A 15,261-nucleotide genomic window follows, 5' to 3' on the forward strand; every position below is an offset into this window, starting at 1 on the left:
CCTGGTTGTTTCCAGTAGTCTTCTATCTAGTCTTTCCAACTAGGAACTTCCTCCCCTATTTTATTCTCCAGACTGCTGCCAGAGATCCTTCCAGGATGCAAATCTAGTACTTTTTCCACAACCTAAAACTCTTCAATGGCTTCTCATGGCCTTCAGGAAAAAGTCCAAATTGTTTCCTGTGGTGCAGAAAGCCATCTGAGATTTGGACCCCATCTAACCTTTTTGGCCATCACTCATCTCCTCCCTTCGTAGGTTGTGTTTCAGCCTTGTTGAACTCCTGGCAGGCTCCCAAACATGCCAGATGGTTTCGAAACACCAGCAGAGTCTCCACTCCCTCAGTTCTGAATGGAATTCCTTCCACCTTCCACGATGAAATCCCATTATTGTTCAAAATTCAGTTTACGGGTCATTTCCTCCCTGAAGCGTGTCTTAACATCCATCTCAGCACCATCTTCCTCCTCTGTCCTCCTATTCCATCATTGCTCACTCTCTGGAGTCCTCTGGAGTTCCCTTCCATGGCATTCGTGACATACTTTGTTTCATTCATTGTTGCTCCAAGGAAGGACCATCTGCATTTTTTTTTAATCCTGTTTTTAAAAAAGTTACTGTTAGTGTTTTGTTTCTTTAATTTAAAAAATATTTATCGTCATCATCACCATCATCACCATGCAGACTCCTGTGTTCCAAACCTACTGAAGGTCTATGAACCTCAGCCCAAAATTGGCTCTTAAAAATTCTTCTAGGTTACTGGTCATGTCCTGTTTGTTGATCAGGTGCTGGCTACACAGGGTGTTCATTTGTGCAAAATTCACTGAGCTCTACCCTTAGGGTATGTGTACATTTCTGTATGTATGTTATTTTCAGCAGAAAGTTTAAAAGGAAAAAGCTCCCTAGGTTATTCTTATGATGGAGAACCATTGACTTTCCTCTCCCTCTCTCTCTGAATTGTAAGCCCCTAGAGGACAACAAAGGCATTTATTTTGGCTTTGTACTCCCTGCATTTGTTTCACTGCCTACAGTATAGTACATGCTTAATAAATGATTAGTAAATAAAAAAATGAACAGAGGGAGAGAGTGCCTTGTGGCACTCTCCTCCCTCCCTCTCTTCCAAACATTATTTGTTCAACTCCCCTGCTGGAGCACATGATAGCTCATGCCTCAAAATTACACCTCCAAAACCACCCCCCGCCCCCATAAACCTGTGAGATGCCTCCTGGCTTCTTCTCTAGCACATGCAGGGTGTAACTGATCCAGGGCACCAGCCTGACGAGGATGAGAGAAAGGAAGCTGGTGCAGGACTTTCTGTCCCCAAACCAGTACTTCTGCCCTACCTGGGTCTGAGCCACCTGGCTCAGGCCTTCCTCACCAGGCCTGGGAATCAAGCTGGAGAGAATATGTCCTTGGAGATACTGCATTGCTAAATCTTCTATTTGCATTTCTGATGTAAAGTGCTTCCTAAACTACTCAGCTTAAATTATGTAGGAATTTGAAAAGTTTATATTTGAATATTAAGGTGTAACAATGGAGGTTTTTGTTGTTGTTGTTTTGTTTTTTTTAGCAAATTTGCAGTAGAAAGTGAGAGACACCCTGGGTGAAATATCACTTAAGTCATTTATTCAGTCACAGATGATTACCAAGAGCTTCCTAGGGATACAATGATAAATGAGAGTCATCTGCCTTAATGGAGATTACAGTGTAGTGGAGGGAGACAATCAAATAATATCTAACTTTTTCATAGCACCTATGATGTGCTGGACGCTTTACATATATATTCATTTCATCACTGTAACAACTCAGTGATGTTCTATGATTACCCCCATTGCAGCATTGCAGACTGATAGAGTCATGAAGGTCAAGTGTAGGAGGAGAGAGCCCTAATCTTGTCCTAAGGGTCAGGGAAGATTACTTGAAATGTAAGCAGTTGAAGCAGAGATCTGAGGATTGAGTTGGAATCTAGTAGACAAAGAGGTCTGGGAACAGGCAAGGGAAACAGCAGATGCAAAGGGATAGTCGTGTGTCTGAGGAACTGAAAGGCTTCTCTGTAGAGGAAGCATCAGGAGCTCAAGACGAGGTGGGGGCGGGAGGCAGGGGCCACATCACCTAGGTTTTATCTCCATGTCTTCAAAAGTATAATAAGGTCAGGGAAGCAAAAATAGGAGAATTAAGGTTTCTTCTTAGCTTTGTTCTTAATAACCTCAGCCATCCCTCTGTGGTTCCGTTTCCTTATCTGAAAAAATGTGTGAATGGACCAAAGCACTCAAGTGGTCATGGGTTCTAAAGCTCTGATTCTAGGTCAGGATCTGCTGGAAGGAATTCCGATCAAGGTGCAGGCCCTGGCTGCTGCTGAATGCGCCCGAGGCCTCTGACTCCTGTGTAGATTAAGTAAATACAGATGATGGAGAACATCACACACAATAAGTTACACGGTAAATATGGCTGTTGAGTATGGTTTGTTCCCCTTGTTGGAAATGAAGGGTGATCTGCTAATAATAACAGTGTAATAAGGATAACCACCTCTTGTGGGCATTTAACTGTGTGCCAGGACTGTACCAGGTACTTTCAGATAGATTTCTCATGACAGCTCCTAGTTAGATTCAAAAGCTGAGGCCTCACGGGATTACACAGCTTTAGGAAGGTCCTCACCACCCAAATTTGTCCTGCCCACTGAGCGTGTCCAGTCCTGTTCCCTGTCGCCAGGTGTGTTAACTTGAGCAATGACTTTCTCTTGGTTTGATCAGGGGCTGAGTTGGAATTTGAACCCAGCTCTGACTCCAGAGCCTATGGGGTTGTCTACCCTGCGATGCTGCCTTCCCTTCTTAAAACACAGGCAACTCCTTACTCTATAAATAGAGTGACATTGTCTCTTAAACGTCCTTTCTGGGTGAGGAAAGTGCTTTTTATAGCTTGGGACTGCTTCTGTTTACTTGGTCTCTTCCAGCACCGGTTAATCCCGCCTACATCTGTGACCTTCACTGTCCTTACACTGAATTCCTAGGTTTCCTCCCTGCAAAAGACAACTCCACGAGGCCACATGGTGTCTGTGTGTGCCAGCAAAGAAATTACACTCCTCTCCCTCTCCAAATCCGCCTACCTTTCTATAAATAATCGTTCTCCTTCCCCTCAGGCCTGTGAGTAGTTTGGTCACTTCACTGAACACACACACACACACACACTCACAAAGGTTTCGGGGAGGAGTGCACGACGTGAATGACCTTGCAGAGGTATCTAGCTCACTGGGGACAGGATTAGCAAACCCAAACCTCTACAAATATTTCTTGTCTTCACCCCACATTCCTCCCGAAGCTGCTCGCTCCTCTCGCGCCGGCCTCGCCCAGTCCCCTCTCGGCTCGCTCCGCCATACAAAGCCCAACCCGCCCATCTCTTCTTTGCAAAGCCAGAGAACTTCAGTCCCCATGTTGAAGCTCGGCGGTGGCGGCGGCGGTGGCGGGCAGGACTGGGCATGCTCAGTAGCGGGGACAGGTCTGGGAGGCGAGGAAGCCGCGTTTGAAGTCGCGCGGCTGGGGGATCCGGGGAAGGCGGGCTGCCGGGGCCCCGGCTGGGGGTGCGCTGGTATCCCCAATTCCGCGCCGGGAGTGGGCATGCTCCAGGCCGGCGCCGGGGGGCCGGAGCGCGGGGGGCAGGGCGTGGAGGAGGTTGGAGCGCCGGCGGGAGGAGGGGAGGAGCGCCCGGCTCGCCATCCCCCGGCGCCGGCTCTGCGGCTGTTGAATCGGAAGCCGCAAGGAGGATCCGGGGAAATAAAGACGCCCGAGAATGACCTCCAGCGAGGCCGTCTGAGCCGGGCCCCGCGCGCCGCCCCAACAGCCCCTGGCATGGGCGACCACGGCGGGCAGCCGGAGCGCTCGGCCCCGCATGCCCCGGGGACTCCCGCCGGCGCCGGCGCTGCAGTCGTGAACGGGCTGCTGCACAACGGCTTCCACCCGCCGCCCATCCAGCCGCCGCGCCTCTGCAGCCGGAGCCTCCCGGGAGGCGGCGACGCGGCGCCCCCGCGCCTCCCGCTCCAGCCAGAGCTCCAGCCACAGCCGCCGCCCCCTCAGCACGACTCCCCGGCCAAGAAATGCCGGTTGCGGAGGAGGATGGACTCGGGGAGGAAGAACAGGCCGCGTAAGTCCCTCCGGGAGGGGAGCGCGGGCGCCAGGCAGGCGCAGCGCGGGGTCCGGCACCCGGGAGCGGCGGGCCAGGCACCGAAGCGCGCGTCGTGCACACCAGCGCCCGCCGTCGGCGGACGGATCTGAGGGGGCGCAAGCACTACAGATCGTTGCCTAAGCCTGACCCTTGCTTGCTTCCATCTGTAGAATAGGCCGATTGGACTCGGAGTCTGAGCTGCTCCTCAGGTCACGGTTCTATGGAAGGCAAACGCACTGGCCACCTTACTAATTTGTCGGTGGGGAAATGCACGTGTGTCAACATTTGGTGGGGTCCGGGAGCAGAGTTAGAGCAGTGGTGGGTGGAGAGCCTGAGTTGCCCTCGTTCTTCTCTCCCCGTTCCCTTATGAGAGCTCGGGTTGGCGCTCAGGCAGTCAGCTTGCCCTTTGAATCGCAGAGAAGCCGCCAGCTCCCTGGGCCTATTCGCAAGCGCGAGGTCTGGAGGCGTGGAGTTTGACAGCCCCGGAAAATCACAGCCTATTAAACGCTGTTTCCTCGCAGCCAATGAGAGGACCTGTTGGGAGGGACACACCCACTGATACCATGTGGGCCGGAACTATGTGGACCAATGAAGATTGGAGGTGAATTTTTTTCGGGAGTTGGGAGGTGGAGTTGAGGTTTCTAATAGTAATGTACAGTGCAGAATGCTGAAATGCGTTATTTCACAATCTAAAGCTTGTATATATGTAAGTTTGTGAAGAGTCCCTTCCCCGCTGGAAATTCTGAGATGCAAATTGTAGATCGAGTTTACAACAGGTTTTTCTTATCCGAGCTGAACTTAATTCAATTTGTTACCTCTTTCTGGGTCTCCTTAATGAAGCTTATAAATGGCAGAAAGCAAAGTAAGTAGAATGCATGCTAATAAGTGATTGCATTCAAACATGCACCTTTTGCATATAGGTTTTTCTGTTTCACATAGGGAACTTGCTAGATATGCTTTGGATTCGTCTGTAAGAGCTTGATATTTGGCAAACAGCTTCACTTTTTTCTGTTTCTGTTTATCAACTTAGACTCTTAGCTTTTCTGCATTCAGTTAAAGTCTCTGAGACTTTGGAAAGCGTTTTAACTCGACTGTGGGACGCGGTAACTCTGATACTTGTGTTTTGTAGGTCTGAAATGTTTCGGTTGAAAGTTAACGTCTTGTTGGGAACTTTGAACCCATACAGCAGATTGGCTACGGTTGTAAGGAAGGCAACTAACACCTGAATTTCTGTTTTTGTTTTTGAGTCTTGTTAGAAAATGACATTGTTTATGGATTTAGCATTGATTCCTAATGATTTATTAACCTGTTTTACTTCTTTTGAAGCCACATTTTAGTTATTTCTCTGATTTTATATTAACAAACTGTATGAGAATTCACAATGTAAATAGCTAAAATATAACGAAAGAGAACTGCTTTGAGTATTTAGTATTGCTAGCTTAAATGGTCTGTGTTTGAGTGTATAATACCTCTTGAACTAATTTTTGAGGAATTGAAAATACACTCTCTTAACAATAGCATGAAGGCAGAGAAAAAATAACCCTGAGCCTTAACTTTTGCTTGCAAATCCACAGGAGGTATTATTCTAGAATACAAGAAAGTATAACTTTATGCCTGTGTGCTTTGTCAGGTATTTTGTATTTTTTTTAAATGAAAACCATAGTTATTTTAAGTTTAGTGATCATACTTATTTATCAACTTTTAAAAAGAATTCATCAAAATTGACTTTTCATTATCCTATCATGTTTTTTTTCCTCAAATTTGAACAAACATTTCTGAAATAAATTTTACATGTTCTGAGCCACATCTGCTGTGTTGACTACCAAAATCTCTTAGTTAAAACTAGGCTTAATGTAGTATCTTTATACCTTGCCTATTAGCATTCAAGTATCTTTTTACAAAAAAAAAGAAAAAAAATACTGCCCAATCAGTTGATATTTAGGTAATCTAAGACAAATCTACTTAGACTCAAGCACATCCCTATTTTCTGATGACTGATAGATTTTTACATAAGCAATTATTACAAAGAGTATTTACATGCTTTAAATGAAATTTGAGTATGTGGTTGATAAAAGCATCAAAGCTGGACGAATAATTAATTCCTACTTACAGTTTGCAACTTCAGACTCCTGCTTCTGTCCAAACCAGAGGTGTTTTAGGGCAGCCAGATATCACTTCTCTCAGATAGGCACCTGGATTGCATATGTGAGTAGGTATGTTTCTATTTGCTAATATTTTGGGTAGAGTGCAATAAACATTAAAATACTTCATGTTTAAAAACAATGAATGGAATGAAACAAACAATTCAGTAGTTTTTGATTATTTAAAAATTTTAAATCTGATCCCTCAGTGCAAGGACTATTCACAATCTTGTAATCTAAAAATCAGAATAGTGGCAGGTTGATTTTGCTAAATCAGGAAATCTTGTCTACTCTTTTTATCAAAAGATCACCTCACTCACTGTGCTTATCCTTGGAAAGCTTTTCCAAGACTTAACTGCTTCTTCAAGCTTTCTTGGTTACTTTAGCAACTGGGTGACCTCAGCCAAGTTAGCTCTCCTCTTGGAATGCTGGAGTCGGCTAGATGATCTTCAAGTATTGTTTGTTATACTGTACCTTCAGATTCTAAGATACTTCAGAGCTGACGGTTCTTTCTACATGACTTCTGCGCTAGTTATCCAGTCTGCCACATGGCTTAGCATTTTATTATTATTATTTTAAATGTTTTTATTTTTGCCTTGTGCTGATTGTTCCATGTATGTTATTGGTCTTTTCTCCGCAATTAAGTTGGAAGTCTTATTATAGACGGTAGTTTTTTTCATATGCCGTGCAACTTGGGTACAGATATTTGAGTATTTGATTGATGTTGATGAAAAAGGTACAGGTGACATCATCACCACCTCATTGAAGTAGCCGTTTCCATCTGTATGACAGACGATGGCGAAAGTCCTTCAGTGGAGTTTCCATGAGGTCTCTATAGGGAGATTCCTTTTGCATGCTCCTTGGTGCTCTGATTTCTTTGAAGCATACATAAGTAGCTGACTCCTTACGGAGTCAGCTCATATACCAAATATTTCTAAACTAATGATAGTCCTAGTAAAATGCCAAGAGCCTAATGTTTGTAAATGGTGTAGTTATTCAAACTCTGGAGGGCTTGAGTTTGAATTGCAGCTGGCTGACCTGGGGCCATTTATTTAACCTCTATGCTGCAGTTTCAGTATTGGTTAAGATGGAGCTAATCATACAACCTCATCAGGTTGATGTGAGGATTAAATAAGATAATGTGTATGTAAAGAAGTTAGATTCCTGCTTGGCACATAGCAGTTATTCAGTAAATGCCAGCTGTCATCACTGCCATACAGAACACTGTTCACCACTAACCCACAGGACAAGACGACTGAGCTGTCAGAGACACCTCAGAATGACTTCCTTACTTAAAAAGGAGGGGGGGGGGGGGCGCTACAATAAGAAAGACCACAAAGTTTTATTTGATTAGCTATGACACTCCTAGCCCCACAATTACCTTTTCCCCCCCTTCCCCCCCAAAATATCGAATAATACAAAAATGGAGGAAAAAAGCAGGAAAAAGTACTCACAGTACCATCACTCAGAGAAAATGACTGTTTAAAATGTGCTAAAGGTAATTTTGGATCATACTAAGATAAGATTTTGATAACTTTTTTTTATTAGACTGTATTTGATTTACAATGTTGTATTAGTTTCAGGTGTACAGCAAAGTAATTCAGTTATACATATACATATATCTATTCTTTTTCAAATTCTTTTCCCATTTAGATTATTACAGAATATTGAGCAGAATTCCCTATGCTATACAGTAGGTCCTTGGTGATTATGTATTTTAAATATAGTAGTGAGTATATGTCAGTCCCAAACTCCCAATTTATCCTTTTTTATTTAAAAATTTTAGCAAAAGCATTTTCTTCCAGCATTAAAGCATCATTTGTAATGGTTGTATTATATTCCCAATGTTCCATTATATAGATATACCATAATTTATTTAACCTGTCTCTCATAGCTTTAGGCTGCAGCTAGAATCTCTAAACATCATAAACAGTTCTGCAGCAACAACTTTGTACATAACTCTTTATTTTTGATGAAATTGGTGAATATATACTTTTTGGAGAAGGAACAGAAATGGCACAAAGGAGTATATAGCTGTTGCCTTGAAATCCTGGATATTTTATTCATTTATTTATTTTCTTTTTTCAGCTTTATTGAGGTATAATTGACATTTAAAATTGCAATATATTTGAAGTGTAGAACATGATGATTTGATATATGCATGCATTGTGACAAGATTCCCATCATCAAGTTAAGAAATACATCCATCACCTCATATATTTACTTTTTTATGAAAACACTTAATTCTGCTTTCTTAGCAAATTTCAGTTATACAATACAATGTTATCAACTATAGTTACTGTGTTTACATTAAATCCTCAGACCTTATTCATCTTATAACTGAAAGTTTGTACCCTTTTACTGGGCTCTCCCTATTTCCCTCACTACCACCACCCCAATCCCTGGCAACCATTGTTATTCGACTCTGTTTCTATGAGTTCCACTTTTTTTTTTTTAAGTTTCCATATATAAATGATACCACACACTATTTGTCTTTCTCTGTCTGGCTTATTTCACTTAGCATAATGCCCTCCAGCTTCATCCATGTTGTTGTAAATGGCAGGATTTCCTTCTTTCTCATAGCTGAATAATATTCTATTGTGTACATATATGCCACACTTTATTCATTCATCCATCAGCGGACACTTAGGTTGTTTCCATACCTGGATATTTTAGACTCTAAGAATACTTGGAGACAAGCCACACTAGTGAAGAGAGGAGAAAAATGCAAAGGAGGAAATTGTTTGAGCCAGCAAACACTATGCTGCAGAAAGGTAAATATCTGAGTACCATCAGAAGACTCAAGGATGTGAGCTGAGCTCTTCCTTCCCAGTGTGTGGCAACAGGCAAGAATAAGGGCTGGATCAGTGCCTGCAGCCTCCTGGTGGAAGTTCCGAATTCTGAGATTCTCCAGATCGAACACTAGCAGAAGATGGGTGAGAGTTCCTTATGCATGTAACACATTCGTGGGTACAAACTGAAGAGACCCTAACCTGTTACCAGTTTTAGCTAGCCACCACTGTCAAAGTGTAAGGCTTCACTTTTCTAAATATTGGGATATTTACCTTTGGCACTTAGAATTTCCCCTACTTCTGAGTCAGGCTAATTAGAAAACCCAGGATAAAAAGATAAACAGGTAGAATTTTCTGGTTGTATCTGCATAGAGTGTGAATATATATGCATTTTTAAAAACATAATCAGAACTTCTAGATGGACAAGGAGGTTTGCAAATCGACAACAAAAGACTAAAATGGAAAGCGAGGGCACATTCTAGATTGCTCCCTTCTAGGATGTGGTCAGATTTCTAAGTTTGTCGATGAAGTTAGGAATTGTACAATGCACATCTGAACTGAAGATTTAAGAATTTAAGGGCCCAAGTGTACAGTGTCTAAGTGGTTAAGTCAGGTATCAGGATTTATTAGGGACATGAACACCACTTTTCCCCAAAAGGCCAGTAAGTGAATTTCAACGTTAATACAAAACGTATTTTGTTTGGCATAGTAACGAAAGATGGAAAAAGTACTGTTACTTTTTAACATGTGGGACATTCAACAAGTAAATAAAACAAACTCCAGCCTGGTGTTTGGAGACAGAATTGGTAGGGAAACAAAGAGAACTGGTTTTAATTAACAGGTTTGGGGTTGGTTTTTTTTATCTGTCTAATAGCCTGACTTTTAATAGTGTGTGTGTATGTTTTAATACAAACCAATTACCATGAAAATCAATCAAGGTTTGACTTCCATTATATTTAATTATGTGCTTTAGCTTTACTATGTAGTCCAGTGTTCACCTTGGGATGACAATATACTGAATCAGATAGGGCACACAGAATTTCTTTATTTTTTTTTAACATCTTTATTGGAGTATAATTCCTTTACAATGGTGTGTTAGTTTCTGCTTTATAACAAAGAGAATCAGCTATACATATACATATATCCGCATATCTCCTCCCTCTTGCATCTCCCTCCCACCCTCCCTATCCCACCCCTCTAGGTGGTCACAAAGCACCGAGCTGATCTCCCTGTGCTATGCGGCTGCTTCCCACTAGCTAGCTATTTTACATTTGGTAGTGTATATATGTCCATGCCACTCTCTACTTCGTCTACTGGTGTGAGGTGATACCTCATTGTAGTTTTGATTTGCATTTCTCTAATGATTAGTGATGTTGAGCATCCTTTTATGTGTTTGTTGGCAATCTGTATAACTTCTTTGGAAAAATGTCTATTTAGGTCTTCTGCCCATTTTTGGATTGGGTTGTTTGTTTTTTTGATATTGAGCTGCATGAGCTGCTTGTAAATTTTGGAGATGAATCCTTTGTCAGCTGCTTCATTTGCAAATATTTTCTCCCATTCTGGGGGTTGTCTTTTTGTCTTGTTTATGGTTTCCTTTGCTGTGCAAAAGCTTTTAAGTTTCATTAGGTCCCATTTGTTTATTTTTGTTTGTATTTCCATTTCTCTAGGAGGTGTGTCAAGAAGGATCTTGCTATGATTTGTGTCATAGAGTGTTCTGCCTATGTTTTCCTCTAAGAGTTTTAAAGTGTCTGGCCTTACATTTAGGTCTTTAATCCATTTTGAGTTTATTTTTGTGTATGGTGTTAGGGAGTGTTCTAATTTCATTCTTTTACATGTAGCTGAAGAGGCTGTCTTTTCTCCATTGTATATTCTTTCTTCCTTTATCAAAAATAAGGTGAGCATATATGTGTGGGTTTATCTCTGGGCTTTCTATCCTGTTCCATTGATCTATATTTCTGTTTTTGTGCCAGTACCATACTGTCTTGATTACTGCAGCTTCGTAGTATAGTCTGAAGTCAGGGAGCCTGATTCCTCCAGCTCCATTTTTCTTTCTCAAGATTGCCTTCGCTATTCGGGGTCTTTTGTGTTCCATACAAACTGTGAAATTTTTTGTTCTAGTTCTGTGAAAAATGCCATTGGTAGTTTGATAGGGATTGCATTGTATCTGTAGATTGCTTTGGGTAATATAGTCATTTTCACAATGTTGTTTCTTCCAGTCGAAGAACATGGTATATCTCTCCATCTGTTTGTATCATCTTTAATTTCTTTCATCAGTGTCTTATAGTTTTCTGCATACAGGTCTTTTTTCTCCTTAGGTAGGTTTATTCCTAGGTGTTTTATTCTTTTTGTTGCAATACTCCCAATAAATGGGAGTATTTCCTTAATTTCTCTTTCAGATTTTTCGTCATTAGTGTATAGGAATGCAAGAGATTTCTATGCATTAATTTTGTATCCTACTTTACCAAATTCATTGATTAGCTCTAGTAGTTTTCTGGTACCATCTTTAGGATTCTCTATGTATAGTATCATGTCATCCGCAAACAGTGACAGCTTTACTTCTTCTTTTCTTATTTGGATTCCTTTTATTTCTTTTTCTTCTCTGATTGCTGTGGCTAAAACTTCCAAAACTATGTTGAATAATAGTGGTGAGAGTGGACAACCTTGTCTTGTTCCTGATCTTAGAGGAAATGGTTTCAGTTTTTCACCATTGAGAGTGATGTTGGCTGTGGGTTTCTCATATATGGCCTTTATTATGTTGAGGTAAGTTCCCTCTATGCCTACTTTCTGGAGGGTTTTTATCATAAATGGGTGTTGAATTTTGTCAAAAGCTTTTTCTGCATCTATTGAGATGATCATGTGGTTTTTATTCTTTAATTTGTTATTATGGTTTATCACATTGATTGATTTGCATATTGCATATATTGAAGAATCCTTGCATTCCTGGGATAAACCCCACTTGATCATAGTGTATGGTCCTTTTAATATGCTGTTGGATTCTGTTTGCTAGTATTTTGTTGAGGATTTTTGCATCTATGTTCATCAGTGGTATTGGCCTGTAGTTTTCTTTCTTTGTGACATCTTTGTCTGGTTTTGGTATCAGGGTGATGGTGGCCTTGTAGAATGAGTTGGGGAGTGTTCCTCCCTCTGCAATATTTTGGAAGAGTTTGAGAAGGATAGGTGTTAGCTCTTCTCTAAATGTTTGATAGAATTCGCCTGTGAAGCCATCTGGTCCTGGGCTTTTGTTTGTTGGAAGATTTTAAATTACAGTTTCAATTTCAGTGCTTGTGATTGGTCTGTTTATATTTTCTATTTCTTCCTGGCTCAGTCTCGGAAGGTTGTGCTTTTCTAAGAATTTGTCCATTTCTTCCAGGTTGTCCATTGTATTGGCATATAGTTGCTTGTAGTAATCTCTCATGATCGTTTGTATTTCTGCAGTGTCAGTTGTTACTTCTCCTTTTTCATTTCTAATTCTATTGATTTGAGTCTTTTCCCTTTTTGTTCTTGATGAGTCTGGCTAATGGTTTATCAATTTTGTTTATCTTCTCAAAGAACCAGCTTTTAGTTTTATTGATCTTTGCTATTGTTTCCTTCATTTCTTTTTCATTTACTTCTGAGCTGATCTTTATGATTTCTTTCCTTCTGCTAAGTTTGGGGTTTTTTTTGTTCTTCTTTCTCTAATTGCTTTAGGTGTAAGGTTAGGTTGTTTATTTGAGATGTTTCTTGTTTCTTGAGGTAGGATTGTATTGCTATAAACTTCCCTCTTAGAACTGCTTTTGCTGCATCCCATAGGTTTTGTGTTGTCATGTTTTCATTGTCATTTGTTTCTAAGTATTTTTTGATTTCCTCTTTGATTTCTTCAGTGATCTCTTGGTTATTTAGTAGTGTATTGTTTAGCCTCCATGTGTTTGTATTTTTTTACAGATTTTTTTCCTTTAATTGATATCGAGTCTCATAGCGTTGTGGTCAGAAAAGGTACTTGATACAATTTCAATTTTCTTAAATTTACCAAGGCTTGATTTGTGTCCCAAGATCTGATCTATCCTGGAGAATGTTCCATGAGCACTTGAGAAGAAAGTGTATTCTGTTGTTTTTGGATGGAATGTCCTATAAATATCAATTAAGTCCATCTGGTCTAATGTATCATTCAAAGCTTGTGTTTCCTTATTTATTTTCATTTTGGATGATCTGTCCATTGGTGAAAGTGGGGTGTTAAAGTCTCCTACTACGATTATGTTACTGCTGATTTCCCCTTTTATGGCTGTCAGCATTTGCCTTATGTATTGAGGTGCTCCTATGTTGGGTGCATAAATATTTGCAATTGTTATATCTTTCTTGGATTGATCCCTTGATCATTATGCCCTGTCCTTCTTTATCTCTTGTAGAAGTCTTTATTTTAAAGTCTAATTTGTCTGATATCAGAATTGCTACTCCAGCTTTCTTTTGATTTCCATTTGCATGGAATATCTTTTTCCATCCCCTCACTCTCAGTCTGTATGTGTTCCAAGGTCTGAAGTGGGTCTCTTGTTGACAGCATATATACGGGTCTTGTTTTTGTATCCATTCAGCCAGTCTCTGTCTTTTGGTTGGAGCATTTAATCCATTTACATTTAAGGTAGTTATCAATATGTATGTTTCCATTATCATTTTCTTAATTGTTTTGGGTTTGTTATTGTACATCTTTTCCTTCTCTTGTGTTTCCTGCCTAGAGAAGTGCCATTAGCGTTTGTTGTAAAGCCGATTTGGTGGTGCTGAATTCTCTTAGCTTTTGCTTGTCTGTCAAGGTTTTAATTTCTCCATCGAATCTGAATGAGATCCTTGCTTGGTAGAGTAATCTTGATTGTAGCTTTTTCCCTTTCACCACTTTAAATATGTCCTGCCATTCCCTTCTGGCTTGCAGAGTTTCTGCTGAAAGATCAGCTGTTAACCTTATGGGGATTCCCTTGTATGTTATTTGTTGCTTTTCCCTTGCTGCTTTTAATAATTTTTCTTTGCATTTAATTTTTGATAGTTTGATTAGTATGTGTCTTGGTGTGTTTCTCCTTGGATTTATCCTGTGTGGGACTCTCTGCACTTCCTGGACTTGATTGACTATTTCCATTCTCATATTAGGGAAGTTTTCAACTATGATCTCTTCAGATATTTTCTCAGTCCCATTCTTTTTCTCTTCTTCCTCTAGGAACCCTATAATTCTAATGTTGGTGCATTTAATGTTGTCCCAGAGGTCTCTGAGACTGTCCTCAATTCTTTTCATTCTTTTTTCTTTATTCTGCTCTGTGGCAGTTATTTCCACTATTTTATCTTCTAGGTCACTTATCCGTTTTTCTGCCTCAGTTATTCTGCTACTGTTTCCTTCTAGAGAATTTTTAATTTCATTTATTGTGTTGTTCATCATTGTTTGTTTGCTCTTTAGTTCTTCTAGGTCCTTGTTAAACGTTTCTTGTATTTTCTCCATTCTATTTCCAAGATTTTGGATCATGTTTACTATCATTACTCTGAATTCTTTTTCAGGTAGACTGCCTATTTCCTCTTCATTTATTTGGTCTCATGGGTTTTTACCTTGCTCCTTCATCTGCTGTGTGTTTCTCTGTCTTCTCATTTTGCTTCACGTACGATGTTTGGGGTCTCCTTTTTGCAGCCTGCAGGTTCATATTTCCCATTGTTTTTGGTGTCTGCCCCCAGTGGGTGAGGTTGGTTCAGTGGGTTGTGTAGGCTTCCTGGTGGAGGGGCCTGGTGCCTGTGTTCTGGTGGATGATGCTGGATCTTTCTGCTGTGCAGGACCATGTCCTGTGGTGTGTTTTGGGGTGTCTGTGACCTTATTATGATTTTAGGCAGCCTCTCTGCTAATGGGTGTGATTGTGTTCCTGTCTTGCTAGTTGTTTGGCATAGGGTGTCCAGCACTGTAGCTTGCTGGTCATTGAGTGGAGCTGGGTCTTAGCATTGAGATGGAGATCTCTGGGAGAGTTTTCGCTGTTTCATACTACGTGGAGCCAGGAGTTCTCTGTTGGACCAATGTCCTGAACTCGGCTCTCCCACCTCAGAGGCACAGGCCTGACACCCGGCTGGAGTACCAAGACCCTGTCAGCCACACGGCTCAGAAGAAAAGGGAGAAAAAAAGAAAGCAAGAAAGAAAAGAAAAGGAAAGAAAAGAAAGTTAATAAAATAAAAAATAAATTATTAAAAATAAG

The 15,261-nt window shown here is 40.9% G+C and overlaps 1 protein-coding gene across 5 annotated transcripts in view; it reads left to right on the plus strand.

Annotated features, from left to right (window-relative positions):
* The first annotated feature begins 3,212 nt into the window (after positions 1–3,212).
* PANK1 (pantothenate kinase 1) overlaps positions 3,213–15,261 on the plus strand; it is a 66,207-nt gene continuing 54,158 nt past the window's right edge. The window contains exon 1 of one of the 5 annotated variants that reach the window (XM_057530481.1): positions 3,213–4,122. In XM_057530481.1, the coding sequence (XP_057386464.1) occupies positions 3,414–4,122 (709 nt within the window). In that variant the 5' untranslated portion in view covers positions 3,213–3,413. Of the gene's footprint in view, positions 4,123–4,844; positions 5,006–15,261 lie in introns of those variants that run through there. The other 4 variants (XM_057530483.1, XM_007179134.2, XM_028165724.2 and 1 more) reach the window with 4 other exon arrangements.

This window comes from Balaenoptera acutorostrata, chromosome 16 (genome assembly GCF_949987535.1).
Source record: "Balaenoptera acutorostrata chromosome 16, mBalAcu1.1, whole genome shotgun sequence".
NCBI lineage: Eukaryota > Metazoa > Chordata > Mammalia > Artiodactyla > Balaenopteridae > Balaenoptera > Balaenoptera acutorostrata.